We start from the raw sequence: 23,077 nt of genomic DNA on the forward strand, positions 1-23,077 counted from the left end.
GTGCTGCGTAGGTACGTGGGCTGTTCAGATGTGATTACTAAGCTTATGATTGTGCATCATGTTGTTTCAAATGTTGGCTTCCATTTAGGCCTCCGCAATTCGAGCCCACAAATGCACTTTCTGAAAACCAGGCTGTTTCACTAACTTTCACTTCGGGTGCTTGCTTTTTATTTTTTTATTTTTTTTATTTTTTTATTTTTTGCAGTCAAAATTGTATTATTCTTACAGATAACCGTTTCTGAATTAAAACAATGCACCCACAAAGTTACTCCCTGTATTGCAAACACATTGTCCCAGGTTAACATGGACCCTTTAAAAGAGAAGAAGCCAGTGCACCTGTGGTGGTCAGGTGACTCCTTTCCCCCCCCAAGTTGGGTTTAATAGAGGACACATGGGACCCAGAAGGCAGAGAGAAACCTGCTAAGTCAAAGCCCCTAGAGCACAGAGAGGTAAAGTGAGGAAATGGCAGGTGAAAGCAGCCTGGGAGAGAGTCTGGCGAAAGTGGATCATTCTGCAGGCCTCTCTGGGAAGAGGGAGGAACCGGCTAGACTAGGAGGCCAGTGTTGGGGCTAGTTAGTTGAAAGCCAGTGCTGAGATGCTGAAAAGGGTGGAGGAGATAGAGTTAAGGTAGAAGAGTCGTGAAGACTGGACGTTCTCACAGGAATGGGCTGGAAAGTGGGCCTCAGGAACAAAGGCCAAAAGGAACCGAAAACCAAGTGCCGGTGGCCTCACAGGTGTGTGACTTGGGAACGCCATGCCTGGAGAGGGGAAGGGAAAGCCATGGAACTCGTCTATGTTCTGCTGCGGGAACTGGGAGGACAGTTTGTATGATGAGGGTTCTGCAGGTTATTTCACAGGGACCACAATCAATGATGCCCAGACCTGTATTAGTGAGGGAGACTGAGCTGTTTCTGTGGCTAGACTGAGGGGAAACTGAGGCATGCTCACGCTGTGCTGTGGCCAGCGTGAGGAGGGCGTGGCCAGTGGGGTTGCCTTAACTGTCAATGTGAAACTGGTCCTATTGATGTCAACGGGGCTACTCAGGTATTTACAGATCTGGCACCTTACACAGGAAAAAAGGAAAATGAAAGAAATGCAGAGGGAAGAGAGAATATCAGTTGTTTCCTTTGGCAATTTAAAATAGATGAAAAGTGGAGGAGGCAGAGAAATGCAGGAGGACAGCTATTTCAGAAGTCAGGAACTACAGAGAGGTCTCTTGTACCAGCAAAGCGGTCAGAGAGGAGGCTACTGCTAGACAGCTCTGGAGAACAGTAGACAGCGAAGACGACCACGTGGAAAGCGGAAGAGACTGTTTTATTTTAAAGGTTACTATGGGTGAGATTCTGCACTGTGGCTCTAAGCGCAGGACTTGTGGGGGTTTTCAGTGTAACCCGCCCGGATGAAGTTGCATGTGGAGGAGATGGTGTCTCCGAAGCCTTACTGATTGTTTAGAAACTGACTCGGAGGGGTCTGTTTAGATGACTCCAGAATTTATTTTTGATTTCTGCTGATTAAACAAAGAACAATGCAAAAAGCCTTGTCCTCTTAAAATATTTTGCTTTGAACCCCGCTGACTTAAAAAAACCCCCACCAAAACATCATTGTTGTATATAGGGGTGTTCTAGCGGTGTGGGTCCCAGCCATACTGGAGAGAGAAAATGGGTGACAGAATATCTTTTATTGGACCACATTTGTGAGACAGACAAGGGCTCAACATACGCGGAGCTGAAGAGTTTGTGTCTCTCAACAACAGAAGTTGGTCCAACGCAACGTATTAGCTCACCCACCTTTTGTCTCTTCAAAAAACACTTGTCAAACAAAATCAATTTGGTTGATTTCTCATAATCTTGCCAACAGCAGGAGGGGAAATAGCTTATTCACACTGCTGGCTAGAGATTTGTCCACACCTCAAACTGAAGTCAACCTAATTGGATTGGTAGAGGCTGTGAAGAGTTTCATGCCCTAATCCCACTGTTAACACAGCTAGGCTATGTCTACACTGGTGTGATCTTGCGCCAGAGATATGCAAATGAGGCTAAGCATGGAATATCGCCACGCCTCATTTGCATATCTAATGAGCCGCCATTTTTGCGAAAGAGGCACTTGCGCCAGAAGGAGCGTCTACACTGCCCCTTCTTGTGCAAGAAAAACCCTCTTGCGCAATGCCGCTACGCTGATTATTTTCAGGAAGAACGGCATTGCTCAAGAGGGTTTTTCTTGCAGAAGAAGGGGCAGTGTAGACGCTCCTTCTGGCTCAAGGACCTCTTCTGCAAAAATGGCAGATCATTAGATATGCAAATGAGGCTCTGCGATATTCCGCGCTTAGCCTCATTTGCATATCTCTGGCGCAAGATCGCGCCAGTGTAGACATAGCCCTAGAGTGATAGAAGAATTCTTACCTTGCTACCACTAGCTGGGTTAACTGCTGCAAGGGAAGAACCCTTTCTATCACTGGTATGTGTCTATGTACCATATTGGCCTGACTACCGCAGCAGTTGTAGTGTAGATATTGCAAAGCCCTTTATTTCGATCCCGAATCAAAGCCTGTGTATGAGCATAACTTTCAACCAATACTTATGGCCCAATCAATTATTTCAGTGGGACTTAAGTGGGTAGTGTTGCTAACTGCACACTTAAGCGTACTTTTGGAATTAGGGATGCTCGTTGAATTGGAGCCTTAGGCTTTGTCCACATACACACAGTCAGCTGCTCTCTGCCAGTGACAGGAGCTCTCCCTCTGGCATAATTAACCGCCCCCTAACAAGCCGCGGTAGTGACATTGGCGGGACACTCTCTCCAGCCGAAATGACGCTGTTCTCACTGGCATTTCCGTCTGTAACACTTACACTGGTTTGGGGTGTATCTCTTCACACCCCACAAAAACTCAACTGACTAAAATGACAGTGTAGACAAAGCCTCAGAAAGCAAGTCAGGGTGAAAAAGCACTGGCCAAAAGCACATCGTACGAAGGGGCCTAGGACTATGATCAGCGGGGCCAACAGCCACCGAAGGATCTTGCTGTGATTTAGACCTGAGTGAAGGGCCTGTAATACACAGGCACCAAATGAAGTCAGTAGATCCCACCTTTCCCAAAGGGGGTACTACAGATGTTTGAAATAAAGCTAGGAATCCATCAGCTCTATTAACGTGGATGGGGGCCAGAAATGAAAATGTGCTGAGGCCTCTAGGGGAAACAGAGGCCTTGGCTACGATGGCAAAGTGCTGTGCTGTAACTTTCTCACTCAGGGTATGTCGGACTACATGGCTCCGTTGACGGATCCATGTAGATGAGTTTACTAGACATAGGAAAATGAAGTGGCGATTTAAATAATCGCCGCTTCATTTACATCAAAATGGCCGCCACGCTGTGCCGATCAGCTGTTTGGCGCAATGGAGCGGTCGACAAAGGCTTCCGTTGTCGACCGCGGTGCGTCCAGACTGCCCCGGTGTGCCGCCAAACAGCTGATCGGCACAGCACGGTGGCCATTTTGATGTAAATGAAGCAGCGATTATTTAAATCGCTGCTTCATTTTTCTATGTTTAGTAAACTCATCTACATGGCTCTGTCGACGGAGCCATGTAGTCTAGACACACCCTCGGGTGTGAAAAAACACCTCCCAAACCCAGCAAGATGGAGCACTGCAAAGCGCCACATCAAACAGGCTCCCAGCGCTGTTAGTACCACCCCTCGTGGAGGTGGCTTACCTAGAGCACTCTCCCAGTGCTTGTGTTGTGGCCACACTTTAGTCTTAGAAGAGTAGACAAAGTCCCAGTTTAGGATTGTATAGCAGGGTGGGGAACCTAAGGCCTGGGGTTGGATGCAGCCCCCGGCTTGCCTGGATCTCACCCCTGAGGCTTGGGGCTGCCCATGGTGGCGGAGCATGTAAAATCTGCGAGCCTCGGCCTGCCCCCACAGGCTCTGGTGTGCGAGAGGAATGTGGGGTGTGTCTTTCTCCTCAGTCAGAGGCCATATCTGTGAGGACTTGGGGGGTTTTTTGTTGCTTGTGTGAGAAGCAATTTTTCTGTGGGTCAGTGGCTCCCAACCCCAAAAAGGTTCCCCAGCCCTGTTGTATTGGGTTAGCTTTTCCTTCTCACGCAGAGCCAGTGTTTGTGTCTCATAGATATAAATAAAATCACATTTGTGCTTTGATAGCCTGTGCTTGGAGATGCTGGGGGAGTGGTATAATACAGCACTCCTTACTCGGGCAAAAATTTGATTCTCAGGTAGGACTTGGGAATGAACTAAGAACTTGAACTGAAGGGACAAGCATCAAAGGACATTTTCCCTGAGTGTTACAGAGGGTCTTCAGCACCTATTGTTTGTTGTCCTTAGAGCTGGCTGAAAAATGGGGTGGATTAGGGAGTAAATGAGCACAGATTTTCACTTTCTCGACATAGAAGCTGCACACTTCTGAAAATTTCTGACACCTCATCCCATTGGAAGGGGTGTAGTCACACAGCGTGTAGTCAACCTGTGGAGCTCCTTGCCAGAGGAGGCTGTGAAGGCTAGGACTATAACAGAGTTTAAAGAGAAGCTAGATAATTTCATGGAGGTTAGGTCCATAAAAGGCTATTAGCCAGGGGATAAAATGGTGTCCTTGGCCTCTCTTTGTCAGAGGCTGGAGAAAGATGGCAGGAGAGAAATCGCTTGATCATTGTCTTCAGTCCATCCTCTCTGGGGCACCTGGTGCTGGCCACTGTTGGTAGACAGGATACTGGGCTAGAAGGACCTTTGTTCTGACCCAGTACGGCCTTTCTTATGTTCTTATGTTTTTTGTTTGTTTGTTTGTTTGTTTTACGACAGGCCTGTTCTTGTTGCACAATTTGTATAATCAAAGATTCCGTTTATATGCACTTAAAGCTCTATATGTCGCTACTCCTTTATATGTCATTTGTTCATTCATTCAATGCTTCCATCCTTCCTCCTTTTCACATTCTGCTCCATTCCTTTTCTTCCCACTGCTCATTTTCCCCTGCATCTGTCTGAGGCCTGCGATCCCCTCTTTGGATCGATTGGGTAATAACCCACAACATAAAATCCAGCCTAAACTTTTAATTTAAAAAACGGGTCTGATCCTTTGCGGTCCTGAGCCTCTTGAATGAGAACAGAAAACACTCGGCACTTTGCAGAGCCACAGTCTTTCTGGTTATAATTATCACAGCCAGGAAGCCTGGGAAAGAAACTTAGCAGATCCTTGTTGTTGTTTTTAATTTGCTTTTGGATTGCCGTGATGTATTGGGCGCTTCCTCATGGAGCTAATTTTGCTTCTTTTGTTCTAGAAGTGACAGCAAGTGTGTGTTTTGTTTTCTCTAGTTGTCCTGAGCTGGAATATGTGCATCTAAGATGGAAACTTCCGCTTCAACTGCTGCTGGGAAAAAAGAAGGGAAAGCTGCAATTCTGGAGGGGAATGGCTTTCTTGAGACAGGGAAGAAACCTGCTTCCTTAGCAGCAGCAGCAGCAGCCCAAGGAGGTACTTTATGTTTTCCACACTTTGAAAGCAGCAGGAGTGTTTTTCATTAGCCTGTTAGAATTTAATAAGAATGGTGGCCTATGTCCGCGTGTGAACGTGCTGAGTTTATTGGGGTTCCTGGCCTTAGGAGGTGACAGGAACTGTACGCTGACATCTTGCAGGCTCTGTGTCATGGTGCACCGTTCAATGGGTTATTGTACCAAGACGACCCAGCACGACACGTGACCACATCAGACTTGGGGGTCTGAGGGAGGGCAGACTCTTTCTTCTTAACTAAATCGGAATTAAACATAATTATTAGACAGTTTTGACAAGCAGTCACTGCTCCTACTGACACTTGGCTTCAAATGACATATGCAACGTTTTGTCTAACATTTAGCCCCATAAAAATTAAAATGTCACTTACTCGGTTGGATTGGAGTACGGTACATTTTGTGTTATCATAATTCTAGTAGAAGGTCTGTATTTCCTGCATCTGCTTGGATTTTTTTTTCTAATGAGCTAAAAAGACTCCTGGCTCATTTCTGGCTGTCATTGCTGATATTCCATTGTAAATTCTGTGCAAGAGGACCTGCAGAAAAGAAACTTCTCCTAGGTTCTCCATATTTCTGTTACCTCCGGGATAATCCAGAATTTGATTCCCTGTCGTCCACTTAGTGAAAATGTTAAGGGGTTGAGTTGTTGACACTGACATCAATGGCAAAATTCTCCTGGACTCTAGTGGAAGCAGGAATCAGAGTTTCTGATGCTGATCACAGAAGGAGCGAGTTCAGACAGATATGGAACGTATGTCCTTTGCTCCCTTTCCCTCCATTACTCCCCAGCAAGGGGAAGAAGGTGTTAATCGACTCCTTCCGAAATCAGAGGGGTTATGGGGAAGCTCTGCACCACGGGAAGGCTGCCAGTCAGCTGTCAGTCATTAAGGATGGAGGTAAAAGGAGTGGAATCTCTTTAATTAGGCCTGCAGCTCCAGGAGGTTCTTGCTTGTAGCCTGGAGACAAGTTGCTTCGGTAGGCCTGCAGAAGGCATCACTTGGACTTATCGAAGTGAATAACCTTTCAGCATGATGATAGTTTTAAGAGGGTGTTGTTACTCAAACAAGACTGAGGCTTTGAAGTTTTGGTAGGCGGGACCATCCAAATGCCTCTATGGGATGTGGCAAATTTGTCCGCTCTGTGGAGACTGTGGTAGGGTCTCATGATATCTAGTTCTGTTTTCACAGTCAGTATTCGGGCTACCAGCTAAATGTGGGAACCAACACTGGACGTGATCTTCAGAGTTCAGATCTATTAAGGAAATGATCCGGTGCACAATAGGAACCTTAAAACAAACCCTGTAGTATCTCCTTTGTGTCCAGTCAATTGAACTTCTTCCATCTCTGAGGGTATATCTAGACTACATCCTTCTGTCACCAGAGGGATGTAAATTAGATATACCAAAATTGCTAATGAAGCGGGGATTTAAATATCCTGTGCTTCATTAGAATAAAAATAGCCGTCACTTTTTGCTGACACGGCAATTTGCCGGCAAAAAGCGGCAGTTTAGACGAGGATGGGTCGGCAAGGAAAGCCTTTTCCAACCGATCTCTTACGCCACATGCAACGAGGTTTACTGGATCGGTCGGAAATGCTTTCCTTGCCGTCCGATCCCCATCTACGCTGCTGCTTTTTGCCAGCAAATTGCCGTGTCGGCAAAAAGCGGCGGCCATTTTTATTCTAATGAAGTGCGGGATATTTAAATCCCCACTTCATTAGCAATTTTGGTATGTCTAATTTACATCTCTCTGGCAACAGAGGGATGTAGTCTAGACATACCCTGAATGACCCCGGGTATCCCAGTTCTGCACCTCAGCATGGGAAGCTAGCGCTGAGCTTGCTCATATTTTCTGGTAGCTGGTGTGGAAGAAGAAGGCCAGGGACTGAACGTAGGCAGGATGCACACACCCCTGTTCTTTTTGCGAACAGGGACAAAATGGCCTCTTGGTATGGCACAAAGAGACAAATTTAGAAGGGACTCTCCCATTTGGAATGTGACAAGTGGCTTCCCCAGCTGTATAAACTTTTTAGGCTTCTTTTTTTCTCTGAAAAATATACCTTATTGCTAGCCAGATTCTACCTCAAAATGAATCCCTCTCTTCCCCTTCCTTAAATACATAGTAATTTCTAATTCAAGAAGGCAGTAAAATTATTCTATGGGTTTCTCTCTGCTTCCTGCACCATTAGGTAACTTAGTCTTGTTTTCACTTGGCAGAACCATGACCGCGTGTATATGTTTTACCCATACCTTCTTTCCAAAACTCTGGCTAGGTTTAAGAAACATACTTGCTATTTTCTGTGAAGGCTTCCCAGGTGCAAACAAAGGAAACAGCTGTTGATATGTAAGGGTACATTTACACAGCAGGGCTTACATCAATTGCGTATCTTATTTCAAAATAGGCAGTGTCTACAACAGCACTTATTTCAAAATAGAGCACTCTTCCTCTGACTTCCCTTATTCCTCATACAATGAGGGTTACAGGAGTTGGAGTAAGAAGTCCTCCAGCTTGACAGTATTTTGACATTATTTCGAAATAACTGCCTGCTGTGTAGTGGCGGACTAAGTTATTTCTGAATATTGCTAGCTATTTTGAAATAGTGTTGCAGTGTAGATGTACTCCAAGAGGTTGGAGCTGTTTACTTCCTTCATTGACAAGATTTATCTAACAAGTGTCTATTAAAGGATCCTAGAAATTTATTATTTTGGAGGTGGGCCTGAGCTGTGAAGTTAGGTTCTGGGAGTCAACTCCAGAAAAAAACCTTAAAAAACTACGGAGCTGGAATTCATGTGCAAAGTTGACACCATCAGAAAGAATCTTAATAGGGACTGGGGCTGGCTGGCTCATTGTTCTTACCTTCTTACTCACATTCACCCTGATTGAGTAAGCTCTGACGTAACACTCCCATCTCGGTGTCCCTACTCTCTGTTTCTTATTCTGTCCCTTCATGCATCTCACAAAGTGAGTTGCAACTCTCAAAAGTTTATCCCATAATAAAATTGTTAGTCTTTAAGGTGCCACTGAAATGACTCCTTGTTGTTTTTGCTGAAACAGACTAGCACAGCTACCTCTTCTGAAATCCTTCCTAACTTAGGCACACTCAGCCCCATTGATGTGAGTTGGGTGTGAGCATGTGCTAAAGTTCCATGCATGCTTGGGTGCTATTCTGACTAGATATGCTGTCCCAAATTGGGGCCTAAAACTGGAGTAAATCCAGATTTAATCAGATGTATTGATACTAAAATGTGACCCCAAGACTTGATGATCTTGACCTTTTTGGATCTCATACTGGAGGCTTGATTCTTGTTATGCATATGATGTGTTTCATACTAGCACTGTGCTATCTACTCTGGAATGAATGATTTACAAGCTCACCATTTCTCATCTTATTAAACTGAAGTGAGAAAGAAAGAAGATTGTTTGAAGATGTCAGGAGAAGTGTGATGAAAGCATTGTGTAATGAGATGTAAAGAGCAAAATCTATATCATACTGTGAGAAGAAGCGTTAATAAATTATCTATCATGGCTAGCAGTAAAATGTACTCCAGATCTGATACTGGCCAATGAAATTTATGAATAATATGACTGTTATTTTCTTTTTTGAAGGTCTTTCTTTGAAATCTCATTAGAATGAAATTAGTGCTTCTGAAATAGAAAACTGAGAGAGAGAGAGAGAGAGAGAGAGAAATTGGGATGCTTCAGATATGTTGCAAAAATCGCTAAGGGTAAACTGAGTAGTAGCAGCTCATAACTGAAAGGATATAGCTTGACCTCCTCTGTCTACCTAATAATATTAGCACTTTTGTAGCAATTTTTGGCCTGAAAGCTCTTGAAAAACAATAACGAGTTGGTGCTTATTTTATATTCCCATTTTACAAAGGAGGAAAAATGGAGGCAAATAGGTTAAATCAGCCACATAAGGGCCAAGATAGAGAGGAGAGGAAGACGTGTGTGTCAACATTAGAGCAAGGCTTAAAATTTGTGAGTTCTTGGCTTCCAGGTGGGCCCCAGGGCAGAATCCCGGGTCCCCGTGCACGCAAAGGCCACGCCCACACGATGCACTCTGTCTGACGTTTGGGTGGCCCTGGTGCCCAGCGAGTGGCTGGCTGTGCTGCTGGACACGCTCTTCTGGCACAGCCAGGGTCCCTCATGCCTTCCTGGCAGGGTTTACAACTGCCGAATTCAGGGGTGGCCAACCTGTGGCTCCAGAGCCACATGCAGCTCTTCAGAAGTTAATAGGAGGCTCCCCCCATAGGTACCAAATCCAGGGCTGGAGCTACAGGTGCCAACTTTCCACTGGGCCAGAGGGTGCTCACTGTTCAACCCCCAGCTCTGCCCTAGGCGCTGTCCCCCTCCACCCTTTCCCCCTAGGATCCTCCCACTTCCCACCCTCTCCACTGAGCCTGTCACACCCACGCTTCCCCCTCCAGCGTCTCCCACTGGGAAAGAGCTGATCCCAGCGGGCAGGAGGAAAAGGAGAAGGAGGTACTTGACTGGTAGGGGCTGCCAGTGGGCAGGATGTGCTGAGGGGTGGTGGGCTGGTGACATAGAACTGTTGCTCTTTGGCAATGTGCATTGGTAAATTCTGGCTCCTTCTCAGGTTTAGGTTGGCCACGCCTGGCCTAACTGCACAAGCTCAAAGGCCATTGCCCAGAGCCGCTGACAGAGGAGAAAGGGCACAGTTTCCCTGGGGACCAGAAATCTTTAAAAGGGCCTAGGGCTCCTCCGTGCCATTGCCACTGATGCCACGACAGCAGCAGCGGTGGCCAGAGCTCTGGGCCCTTTAAATTGACACCAGAGCACCGGACTATGTGGTTATGGCAGCGCTGGCTTCCCTTAGCCCCGCCCCTTCTGCCTGTGGCCCCAGCCCTTCTGGGAGGTGGCCAGAGCCAACCCCTCCCCCCTACACACACACATTGCCTGGAGCCCCGTGAAGTCTGTCGCCAGCCCTGCCCTTGCTCTGCTTCCTGATCTCCTTTTAGAAGGCCACACCCCTGCTCACTCCATTCCCCTTCTCTCTGTTGCTTGCCCTCTCCCACTCTCACTTGCGTTTGCTACACTGGGGTAGGTGGCTGGCTGGGTTGCAGGAGGAGGCGTGGGCTGCAGACTGTGGGAGGGAGTTTGAGCGTCGGAGGGATGGCAGGGTTGGTCTCTGAGAGTGAGTTTGGGTGGGGGTGGAACTCTAGCCTGGGGCAAGGAGTTGGGATGCAGGAGGTGAAGGGTGTGTGTTTACCTTAGGCAGCTCCCAAATACAACCCGAACCCCCCAATGGCAGTGGCTTCAAGACAGGAGGGCAGGGGTCGCCACACCACTGTCTTCAGGCACTGTGTCCTGGCCCCGCAGCTCCCATTGGCTGCACTTCCTGGCCAATTGGAGCTGCAGAACCATCACTCAGGGTGGAGGCAGTGCACAATAACCTCCTCCCTCCACCCCTGTTCCAGCGATGGTGCTTGCCACTTACGGGAGTGACGGAAGCCAGGGCTACTGCATGGTTGGCGGGGCCCCAAGCCCTTTTAATTTTAATATTGGGGGCCCCATGGTAATTGCCCTTTTACTCCCCACCCCTGTCAGCAGCCTGCTTCCAGGTCTATGTTGAGGCAACTACACATCTCTGCCTCATCCTATTATTATTTCATATAATGGCTTCTAGGTGCTAAATGGCTTATATTCTTCATATTGGCATGTCATAAAGTAGCAACAAGACTCTGCTAACATTACAACCCAAAAATGTCTTTTCTCCAGAGCCAAACAGTCATATTCTACGATACACTTCATGTTCTTTCAGATTCTACTGAGTCACTGTGGTATTGTATTAAGTACTATTATGCTACATGTGATCATAACTTCTTTTCCTTGTAGAGTCTGCCTAGAATCGCAAGTGTTTACTTTTAATTAAGACCTAATAAAATGAAGCAATAAACCAGCTATATTAACAAAGTGCTTTTAAGTACTCTCATTGCTTCCCTGTATCTTTGTAACGTATCCAGTCTCCATTTCTGCTTCACTTATTCTGAATATCTGGCCCGAGTGTTGTCTTAAAACAGATGAAGTTACTGCTGTTGGAAGAAAAAGTGGCAATGTTGATGCTGTCAGAGTAGAAGAGTTCTTTCAGATTGACAATCTGCATCTCATACTTTTAATCTCCTAAAGCTGCCACTTTGGAGATGGTCTTTGCCTTTTTTTAATAGTAATTCATTGATCAGCTACTCAGAAATTGACCTTGCAGAAACAACATCAGAGAAGACTCTCCTGATGTTCAGATTTTTTCCATAAATCATCCTAGCAAAGGAGTGAACAACCCCATTTCATTTCGATAACTCTGTGTTTGGTGGGGAGCAGGGGTTAGCAATAGTGATGTTTATGAATTATGGGCTGCTGTGTTTGCAAAAGTGGCGTGATTTTTTTTCAGTGCTGGAAATTTGGGGAGCACGACTTAAAACGCCCACATATAGAGAACACGTTTGCAAACTGTAGCCTACATTGCTATTCAGGGCAAAGGGCAAACTCTGCCCTTGGCTTCTGGAGTTCCACTTATGGATCCAAAATCAGATTTGTCTCTTCGCCTTCGAGGCCACGGGGACTGTCTCTTTTACTCTGTGTCTGGTTAGTACCTTGCACAGTGGGGCCCCACACTTGGCTGGTGTCTGCAGGGGTTGTTATATTAATATAAATAATGTCAGTTTCTAAAAATGTTGAGATGATATTGGGGGAAGAGTTTCACTTCTGACTCTAAACCAAAAATTAAATAAAAGTCAGGAAAGTGCTAACTGCCTATTGTTAGCGAGTCCCCAGATAACTTTCCCTCTCGGCCCCATCATACCCCCACTCAATGACACAAAGACCAAGTTCCTAAATTGATAGTGTTTATGTCTGAAACACTTTTCTGATGTCTGGCTCTGTCAAGACTAATTTTAACATTTCTAAAGCTGGGTAAAAATACAGCCTCATTACTTTGATGTCAGAGCAAAGTTTACTATTAGGATATTCTGGGGTTTATCATTTTAGTCATGTTTAACACGGCTGCAGCAGGCATGCTCTATTAAATCTGGCTTACTTTACATTCCTGTCTGGGATTATTTATTTGGAACAATTTCCTCTCTATCAAAAGACATGGCTAATGCTGAGTTTTAATGTGTTATTTACACACCAAATAACCTATTTACAACTCGGTATCTGCCGGAGGGAGAATGAATGGGGCAGTGCTCCTTCCATTCTGTTCTATCTGAGTTTAACAATCTGGATTGCTAATAGAACCATTTATCATGGGCTGGTAATTTATTTTATGTTAGCGGCACAGGTCTGTCTGCCTCTGATCTATGGAAATGCTTTGTATATAATGAAGTCCAACAAGTCATTTGGCATAAATATGGGAAAACCAACCTGGCGAGCCAGTAGACAACAGCAGACACTTTTTCCAGTGGATAACACACCTTTTAAGATTAGTGCCGCCTCTGATGAAATTCAGCTTCTGATCCTCTGTTGTAAAGGGAGAATAATGGGCTACTCTGCTAAGGAGCAGTTTGGTCACTTCATTTAGGGGTTGGCAAGAATGCCGACCACTGCAGAAGTAGCACTTGGAGTCGGCCGAAGAGCAGCAAGCAGCCCTCGTCTAGTGCTCTGTAGAAATCTTTTCTAAGCAACACAAGAGTGGAATTGGCGGGGAATCTACATGCATCTTTTACCTCCATTGTGGCATAGGGTTAAATCTCTGCACACACGGAGGAGGAAGGAATGGAGGAGTCCCAGCAGACCTCAGCCATACAAACAAACAAACAAAAAACCACTCTGTGTGCGTGTGTGTGTGTGTGTGTGTGTGTGTGTGTGTGTTTTTCTTGGCAAAAAAGATGCTAATGAGGGACTCATTTGCGAGTCACAATCTCATTTGCATATTTTCTGCCGATCCGTTTTTGCACTGGGTTTTTTGCACAAAAACAAGCAGTGTGGACCTTTTCTTTTTGCGCAAAACCCCTTTTTTTCTGCAAGATCAGTATACTTCTTTTTTGGGGGCATAAGGATCTTGCGGGAAAAGGGGGTTTTGCGCAAAAAGAAAACCTCCACACTGCTTGCTTTTGCGCAAAAACCCCAGTGCAAAAACAGATCGGCAGAAAATATGCAAATGAGATCACGACTCATGCAAATGAGTCCCTCATTCGCATATTTTTGGCCGAGAAAACTCATAGTGTAGATGTTGCCTATTAGCTCACCAACTCTCTTCACCTGCACAGGGCAGGGATCTCCTCTAAAGATTATTCTTCATCCCTTTGACCGGTTTTTCCAGGAAGTTGGATCTGAGGCACTCGCACAGTCTTGCTCGCCCTGCTGAGGTGTTGTGAAATGTCTATAAAGCTTTGCAAGTGGCGCAATTAATCTAACCTCCTGGTGTAGCCAGTCAGGGCAGAAAGAGGCAGCTACTGGAAGTGGAGGGATGGGAGAAGCCCATTGTTTAGACTGCAAGTTCTCCAGGGTGGGAACTATCTTCTACTGTGTGTATGGATGTTGACTAGCACGGTGGGAAGCCAAACCTTGCTTGGGGACCTCTAGGCACCACCATAATATCAACAAAGGGCACGATAATCCATAAGTTTACTTGCCAACTAAAGTTCCATAAAGCCCTTTAACTAAAAAGGTCTTTTCACTTGATGCCTTAGAGTGGACTCCAGTCACTGATGGCCCCAGCACCTACTGCTGCTGACATTGACTGCCAGCCTTCTTATCTTCTCTATGCCCCTGTGGAGTGCCTCTTGGGAACTCCAAAGGTTTCAGATGCTGAGACAAGCCCATCTTTGTGGCTAAGATCGCATGCAAGTGCGTATCTGCATATTTCACTCCATGAGGCTCACCTGAAACGCGTTATTTTAGCAAGAGATTAGCAGCATCCATAGCTAAAATAGGGGAGGAGAACCCCACATTGTCTGGCATTATTTTTGCCAGCTACTGTTGGAGCAGCAGTGTGTGACTGGTGTGCGGCAAGCAGTCACGCATCATGCCTACAGCTCATGAAACCATTCCCCAGGTGCAGAGTGCTTCAGTGGATACACAGACAAGTCAAGGAGACTAGGGCATCTTACAGCAGGCTGGCCACAATGCGGCTGTATATGCGAAGCAGGAATCCCTCTGACCTTGCTAAATGACTCTTCTCACATCATCACCACTGTTCTCAGCATTGAAGGGTTTAACTGGTAGGCCAAGCAGCATGGAGGAGTCCCCAGCCAGCACTGGTGTTAGATGCATTCTGCATTTCCCTATGGCATGTGTCTGGAAAGAATGGCTGCAGATGCCTTTCATTTTGAAACACCGCGAGCTCTTTCCTCGCAGCAAAGCTGTGATGCAACCTGGCCTGTGAACTGGCCCGCTTGTTTCCACTGTGTGAGATACTAAAGGTAGAAGGGGCAGGTAGAAGGCAGATGACCTGCCGCAAATGATGCAACACTGTGGCTTTCGGAAAGTCAGCATCAGCTCTGTCAACTCCTTTGGGCGATGGAGGTTATCGTGTCAGTGGAAGAGAAACGTAGCGTCAGACACAGAAGGGTGTCCTGGCAAACCAACTGAATATTTGCAGTAATTGAAAAACACAATGCTGCAAAATTAGAATTTTTTTCTCTCGATTATGTTCACGATTTCTCCGTAATGCAGTGGGAATCAACAGCCCAAGGGTAACTTCTGAACAGGTGGCAAGTTTGGGGCCAGTACTCACGACTGACCAAGAATTAACATGAGGTATTTTTCTTATGCATTTTCCCCTGCCACTCACCTTCACATACTTATTTGTTTGATCTGCCTGTTACGTATCTTTTAGTATTTTGGGACAAGGACTGTCTCTTTACAGTAAGTAAAAACACAAGACCCTGATTTGGCTGGTCTCTAGGTCATTATTATAAGAGTGCAAGAATATCTCTCTAATGTGGAGATTTAACTGTAGGATGAAACACAAACCTACATTTCCAGCCTATTCTGTTCATTAAAAGTGCCAAGGCACTTTGTGATCATCTTAGTTTTGATCTCCTTCCCAAATTCCAGTTTCTCAGGCCAACTTAAAATGCGTTGGTGGGCTTAACTGTAAAGTCCTTCTCCACATGAGTGTTTGATATTGTTGCAGAATGGTGCTGTCAATAACTAAGTGCTACCCCAAAGGTGTTTGCATTTGGGCACTGTGCATATTGTTTCTTGGGTCCCAGAGACTGGCTCCTGGAGTTACCAACTCTGTCTAAAGCTATTCTGGGAGGGTTTCTTCACCCAACATCATGTAATGTCATCTTCTTAAAATATCCTGTTAAAATCTCCCAGAATCACTGAGAGATCTATGTCAATTCCAAGAGACCAATCCTGGAGGGCTGGCTACCTTACCAGCTCTAGCTGACAACACTATTGTCTCATTTTCCATAGACCTGTTTCAGAGCTATACTCTGATCCTTTCAGCAGATTCTGCCATCCTCGTGTGAGCTGTGTGGCAAACGTCTCCAGTTAGGGGGTCATTTGAACACTAATATGAGAACATAGCAGTGGGTAATGTCGTGTGGATGTCTCAACCTATTACTGAGGTGACTTTTTATACTCTAATCCAGTGGTTCCCAAATGTTTCAGCATCACACCCCCTTTTTGATTTTTTGAGAAACCCTCATGCCCACTCCCCCCTCCCCCCCCCCCCCAAAAAAAACTTGTTGAGCAAAAAAAAAAAGGAATTGACCAGGGCCGAAAAACAGTTGTGGGACCAGTGGTTAAAAAAAAAAAAAAAAAAAGGTGTGTGGGGGGGAGTTGTTGACCCCCCCCCCAAAAAGGTTGCCCTTTTAAGAGCAGGTATTGCCCTTTTAAGGTGGCCATTTTTAAGTTTGCCCAGGATACTCCATCCATTTATTTTCTGAATTTTTTTACCAGACCGACCAGGCTCTTTCTTGGCGCAGGGATTGACGGGGGGCAGAGGGGGCTGGGTTGCAAGGCAAGCCCCTAGAAGTGCGAACGAACTCATGTAGGTTTCCTTATAGTGAGAGACCTATAGCAGGAGTGTGAAACTGGGAGCCTGGAACCTCGGTTCAAATCCCACCTCTACACTGACTTGTCATCTGCCATGACTGCTCGGTCTCTCCCTTAATTTCCCCACTGATACACTGAGCGTTGTAATGCCTGTCGCACAGGCTGCGGGGAGGATTAGTGAATGTTTTTAAAGCATATTAGGGAAGAAAAGCATTACTGGAATGCTGCATTGTTTTCATGATGCATGGCAGACTAGAGGATACGCCTGCCAAAGGAAACGCTACAGTGTAATCCAGTGTTTCTTAAACTTTTTAAGACCGAGGAACACCAAACAATTTTTTTTATGAGGAACACCAAGGATCTTTTATTGTGGGGTGGGGGAAGGAGAAGGAAAGAGTCGAGAGAAAGTTATTGAGGAAAAAAAAATGGTCGCCTGCCCCTTCTTTAAAGGTGGCCATTTTGAACTCTGTTGTTCTCTGTGGCACACTTCTGACCGAGCACAGTACACTGGTGTAATCTGTGCCACTACCACATGCTTTTTTGCTGTTGTAAGGTTTGGCACTACTGCAGATTTCTTTCTACCTCTGGTTTTATATGGCCTTGCAACCATGAATGTGTTTCTCTCTGTAACCCCTTTGTGAGGAGTTTACAGATGGCAAACTGAGGCACACAGACTAATGCTCTCCGAGGCACACAAACTAATGTTCTTCAAGTGTCCAGTTCCCGCACAAATCAAGTGATAGGAGTTAGACGCAGATCATCAAAGGCATTCATGAGTCTAAGGCTATGTCTACAATTCAGAGGTTTTGCACAAAAACTCGTGGAGCGTCCATAGTACAAGCGCATTTTTGCGCAAGAAAAAGTACAGTAGATCATCAGAAGACAGGGCTTTTTGTACAAGAGTTATTCCTTTTTCTACGAGGAATAAGCCTTTTTGCACAAGAGCTCTTGCGCAAAAAGGCATGTGTGGAGGAACAACAGCAGTTTTTTGCGCAAGAAACCCCTACTGGAAAAAGCACAGGTGCTCTGATGGCCATTCACCATCAGAATGGCCATCAGAGCTTTCTTGCACAAGAGTGTCCATGGCAGTGTGGACGCTATCTTGCACAAAGTTCTTGCGCAAGAAGCCTGCAGTGTAGACGTATCCGAGGAGCTTAAAGTTCGATATCTGATGCATCCCTCCCTGGTTTAAGCTTGGCATGCAGTTCCTGGGAGTAGGACAGCAGCACGACTCACCACAAACCACAGCTGCTAAAACACTGAACTGCTCACGAGAGCCATTGTTCTAGTAGCTTTTTTCTGTCTATTGCTGTAAAGTTAACAGTGAAATGCTCTTTGTCAGCCAGCATGAAAGCACCACTAGCTGGATTTGAACAGCAATCCGGCCTCCCACCCCAAATATTAAAGTCCAAAGGTCCAATTATGCTCTATGGTATAAATATGAAGTCAGTGGAATTACTGTCATGACACTACTCCAGGTTTGCACCAGCATTACTGGTCTCAGTGTTTTAACAATCATTTCAGAAAGCAAGCAGTTTAAAGCCACTTCTAAAAAGAAGGTGAAAAATTAGCAAATTTTAAAGGCTACAAAACATTCCTAAAATAGCCCAACTGCAGGAAGCTAATAATGAACAAGTAAATAATGACATTAATGCAAGCAAGTGGAGAGACTAGTTGTGTAAATCACTTTAAAGAGAACAAGCCTTGGATAAAATCCATTCTTTTATCACACAGATTAGGTCTTCCTTTTGACACTAAATAATTGCTAGGGTTTGGTGAAGCATTCCACAGCTGCCTTTGCAGAGCGGTGGGAATGCTCCTGGGGTCAGGCAAGTGGCAGAGAAAAATGTTCTAAAAAATGCGGTGCATCCAATCCCAGCACCGAGAAACAGGCCGCGTATTCCTGGCACTCCTTAAAGAATAGCTGCAGTGCCTTGAAAAGACAGCCATGCACCTAGGAGGGAAATACCATGTGTCATTTCCCTCCTCCTGCTGTTGCAGAGCCAGAAATTAGACTGATTGTGCTTTCACAACAGTCTGTAATGATGGGGGCAACATGAAAGTAGATGGCTTAGGTGAATAGAACACAGATGGCATATTTCTCCCTATTGTTTTACACTGATATTTTAAGACCCCAGCTGATGTGGTCTGGTGGCTTCTGTAAACCAAGAACTTGTGAACTCTTTTCTTACCTCTGTTTGCCTCTCTTAGGTGCCTATCTGGGCCCCCAGGCTATTACCATAGTACAGAAGTGGGCAAAAAGCCCTACTGCTCCCCCGCCCCCAAGCCAATTAGGGCCTGGGGGCGAGGGAGTGTACAACTCCTCCTGCCACCCTCCCAGGAGCACGTGGCACTTTGAAGCACTGCACGCTACTCGCTGAGCGGGAGGAGAGCAGAAGAAGCTTCATGTGCTCCCCCACCCCCAGACCCTATTTGGCCTAGGGGCAGGGGAGTGTGGGTAGTCTCTTCCCATGCCAGGGGCATGGGCATGGGCATGTAGGGCAAATGTGGGGGGAGAAGGCACTCGCTCACCCCCAGACCAATCATTGTCTGGGGATGGAGAACCTGGAAGTATTTTGGCCCGCCCCTTCTGCTTGATGTCCCGCCCCTTCCTGTGTGGCCCGGGGCCTCTTCCAAAAATTCCAAAGTGTCCCCCGACAAAAAGCTATTGCCCACCCCTACCCACCCTGGTATCTGACTCTCTCCGAATCTTTAATCAAATCACAACTGTCATTATGCTGGTCTCTAAAATGCAGGAAATGTTTCCTCCCCTCATTGTAGTGTTGAACAGAAACTTGTTACATATCTGCAGCGCTCTGAAAATATCTAGTGCTAAATATTGTCCTCTGTCAGTGTTGGTGCATTACAAATGTTCTACAGTAATCAAAATAGTAGCACTTTTATCCCATTTGACCGTAGAGTCGCCTAGGCTGGGACGGTTTTAGTGTTGTTTTTATAGCACGTGGCAAAATGGGGACCCGGCCCCAGTTGCGGATCTGTAGGTGCTACTGTTATTTATATGATAATAAATTCCACCGCACTGGGGATGTTTAAAGTGTTTTGCAAACTGTAACTCATCAGTTTGGCACCCCCAGGAAGCACAGTAGATGTTATCCTCAGTTACAGCTGAGAGCACTGAGTCAAAGAGGTTTAGTGGCTTGAGGAAGGCCCCATTTTGAGTTAGTGGCAAAGTGAGGTTTCCTTGCTCCAGCCTTTGCTTAATCCATTCCTGAATGTTCCTCCCCTTCAGTAATGGCCACGATAAATTAACATTTGGCCTTTTGAACAAATCTAGAGATGTACCTGCTCTGAAGAGCTTCTAGTCCAGTCATAGACGTGCATGAGAGTAACCACTAAGTTGGGTGTTGGAGGGAGATTTTTTTTTTCCGATTTCTGTTCTAATATGTCATGGAACGTTATAAGTGTGGCTTTTACAACAAGAAATTCCCTAAATTTCCTTTTTCTGGAAAAAATATTTTTTTAAGTTACAGTTTGAGCTAGAAGAAATGAAGATCATGTTCTATACACACAGTAAAGGTTCTTGGTTGAAAGTTCAGTAATTCTTGTCCCACTCCACGTGATGACCCAATTAAAAATGTAGCTTGTACAATGGGTCGGGCTCTGGATTGGAAATCCAATGGGTTGGGCTCTGGATTGGAAATCGAGACACTCTTCCTGAGACTGAGCAGTTGTGTGCCCTTGAATAAATCAAAGGACAAGATCCTTTGATTATTGGGTAGGTTCTAAATTTGGCAGAATGAGTTCTCCATCTTTAACAATGACTACTTAGTCTAAGTCTCACAGCAAGATTGCTGGTGAACATCATTGGCTATTTCTACACTGGCAGATGTAAAGTGGTGGTAGTTATGGAGCGCTGCAGGGAAATCGCTGTTGCGTGTCCACACTGCTCCTTTTGCTTGTGGAGCATGTCCACATTAGCAGCTCTTGCAATGCCACAGAGAGAAGTGCATTGTGGTAGCTATCCCATGGTGCAACTGGCCTCAGGATGCTTTGGGAATGGTTTACAATGTCTCATGGGTCAGTCAGCATCACATGAGGCAGGTTTACCAATCCCATTGCTCCACAGTCATCCTGCTACGCTCTGGGGAGGGGAGGGGGAGGGAGGAGAGGGAGACTGCATTTTGGGGGATGTCAGCATGATGTCTTGTAAATTCAAACAGCAGCAGGAAGCAACCTTACCTGAGGAAGGAGAAACCCCAGCATCTTAGCCCTACTCCTGCCCGCCTTCCTCCCTGGCTCTTTGCACAGCAACCTCAAACACATGCCTGCCTCTGATCGACAACACAAGCATTTTATCTGACTAGTTTGCTCTGTGACCAGGAGCAAAATCACAGCATGCAGGCTGTTGAAAACAGAGCTCTGCAGGGCAGACAGATGAGTTCCACAAAGAGCAGATGGGACTTGAAGGATTATCGGCCATTTCCGGAAGGCAGTCACAATGCAGCAATCAATTCAAGTGTCCACACTGATCCCCAGCACTGTGTCCAGAGCACAGCGAGCTCTGCTTTTCTCATCAAGGTGCAGAGCGCAGCAACTGCAAAGTTAATGCATGCTAAGGCCATGTCTGCACTGAGCAGAAGATCGACGCTGATGCCAGGGGCGGCCCATGGACCTAGGCAAACTAGGCAGTTGCCTAGGGCGCCAGAGGCTCGGGCACACGATGATGACATCACGGGGTGCTGGGGTGCCCTGTGATAACATCACGGCCATTGACTGCCATGCAGGCGGGGGTGCCGATTGCACCTTCCGCCTAGGGCACCAGCTGCCGCAGCCGGCCTTGGGCCGCTCCTGGCTGACGCAGTTGATCGTCCAGCATTCGAATGCTGGAGCTAGCGAAGATACACTAATTTGAACTGAGAGGGTGCCCCCATCAGTGCTCGTAGTCCTCTCCTCCTGTAGAGTAAAGGAAGCTGATTGGAGCATTTGTTCATGTTGAAGCGAAAACACGGTTTAAGATGTGTAGACTGCAGCTACGTAATTAACATAGCTGGAGCTGTGTATGTACCTTTAGTACGGACCCGGCCAATGTGCCTTGCCAATGTGGACATCTCGGGAGTCACGGTGTTGGGAGGTGATTTAGTGCACAGTAACTTGCCAGGTAGACTTGGCCTTAGAATAGAGAGGAAAAGCAAGCAGACACTAAACTTAAATTAGAAAATTGACCTGGGTTTGGGATTATATAAAAATCATAAGCTTGGGAACAGTTTTTCAAGGAGTCCTGGGTTAGCTTTCAAGCAAATGTATTAATAGGTTTGGGTGGAAATTAGACCAAGCTTGGTGGAGGTGACTGAGCATTACTTTGAGCTCTGAACCCAAAACTAAATTAAAAAATTGCAGGGTGAGCACCCACATGAACTCAAACCAAAAAGGTTTGCCACAAACCACCCTGAACTGAACTCTCCTAGTTTCCCACAGATCTAGTAAAATGTCTCTTTTTTTTTCCTTTGACCCCTCCTCCAAGAATCTAGAACCTAATGGTTAATCCTCATTGATTATACTGTCAGTTCTGGGGAAATATAAACAGAGCTTTTCCAGATAATATATTTAGATTTCCTGCCTTTAACATCCAAACTTAAATAAGATAAAACAATAAAATCGAGGCGTTGACTGCTGGGGTCCATGACACGTCTTCCGGAAAACCTTGCTCTTCTCTCCCATATGGATTTGCTCCTAATTCTGAAAAGGGTCCAAGAATCGCAGCTCACAGCAGATGCATTTCTAAGTAAACAGTTAAAGTCAATGTTATGATAATGCTCATTGCACCAGTATAAAAGTTCAAATGTCCAAGCTTTCCTGAAGACCGTTCAATAGACTATACAATCCCATCCTCTTTGCCCTCTGTGTGTTACTCCAAGGAGTAGACCAGCAAATATTTCATGTCAAGTTTCAACCAGCCGACCGATACTTTTGCAGACAATGAATTGTTGCCAAAGTGGCGCATATAAAAGACACACGACGTTCTGACTGGATTTGAAGTGTCAAGGCCTGTTTAGAGGTTATCTGACTGAGACACTTTCTGAATATGGGAGGGAGTGCTGCTCTGTTGCTTCCTTCAGGGCTCACCAGCTGACCTGGCTGTGTTGTTGCTTCTTCTTGTTGTTTTATGAAATAGGGTAACAGTAGCAAGCAAAATTGAATCATGTTCTGTGTTCTTGCTGGTTTTGGATTTCAGTGCTGCATATTCAATCAACAGTTTATGTCTGGCACTGAAGGACAGGCACTGCTCTCTCCTTCATTTCACATCATGCAGGAATGCATCAACGTGCCTTGCTCTTACTTTTAAAGTTGACGCAGAAGTAAATTTCTTCAGTGTCAGACTGTAATTACAGTTGATCATGCAATTTCTGAATGTTAGCCGCAGCAGCTGAATGAAAACAATTGAGAAACACAATGATATTGACTTTATACATTGATTGAAGTGTCTGGTTTAAATGAGAGGAATTATTATGCATTCCCGGAAGATTCACCTGCTTTCGAGAAGCTGGTTATATGAAGGGACCATACGATCCTTGATTAGTCTTATTTTATTATCTCCATTTGATATCATGGTTAAAGCCCTGGACTGGGACTTGCATGATCTGCT

General features: G+C 45.7%; 1 protein-coding gene across 6 annotated transcripts in view; it reads left to right on the forward strand.

Annotated features, from left to right (window-relative positions):
* Window positions 1-23,077, forward strand: part of GLI2 (GLI family zinc finger 2) — a 276,156-nt gene that overhangs the window by 58,240 nt on the left and 194,839 nt on the right. For 4 of the 6 annotated variants that reach the window (XM_075933075.2, XM_075933073.2, XM_075933074.2 and 1 more), the window contains one exon: window positions 5,315-5,471. The exons of 1 other annotated variant lie outside the window; for it this stretch is intronic. In XM_075933075.2, the coding sequence (XP_075789190.2) occupies window positions 5,345-5,471 (127 nt within the window). In that variant the 5' untranslated portion in view covers window positions 5,315-5,344. Of the gene's footprint in view, window positions 1-5,314; window positions 5,472-23,077 lie in introns of those variants that run through there. One more of the 6 variants, XM_075933076.2, reaches the window with a different exon arrangement.

Source organism: Pelodiscus sinensis, chromosome 7 (assembly GCF_052426305.1).
Source record: "Pelodiscus sinensis isolate ZL-2025 chromosome 7, ASM5242630v1, whole genome shotgun sequence".
NCBI classification, from domain to species: Eukaryota; Metazoa; Chordata; order Testudines; family Trionychidae; genus Pelodiscus; species Pelodiscus sinensis.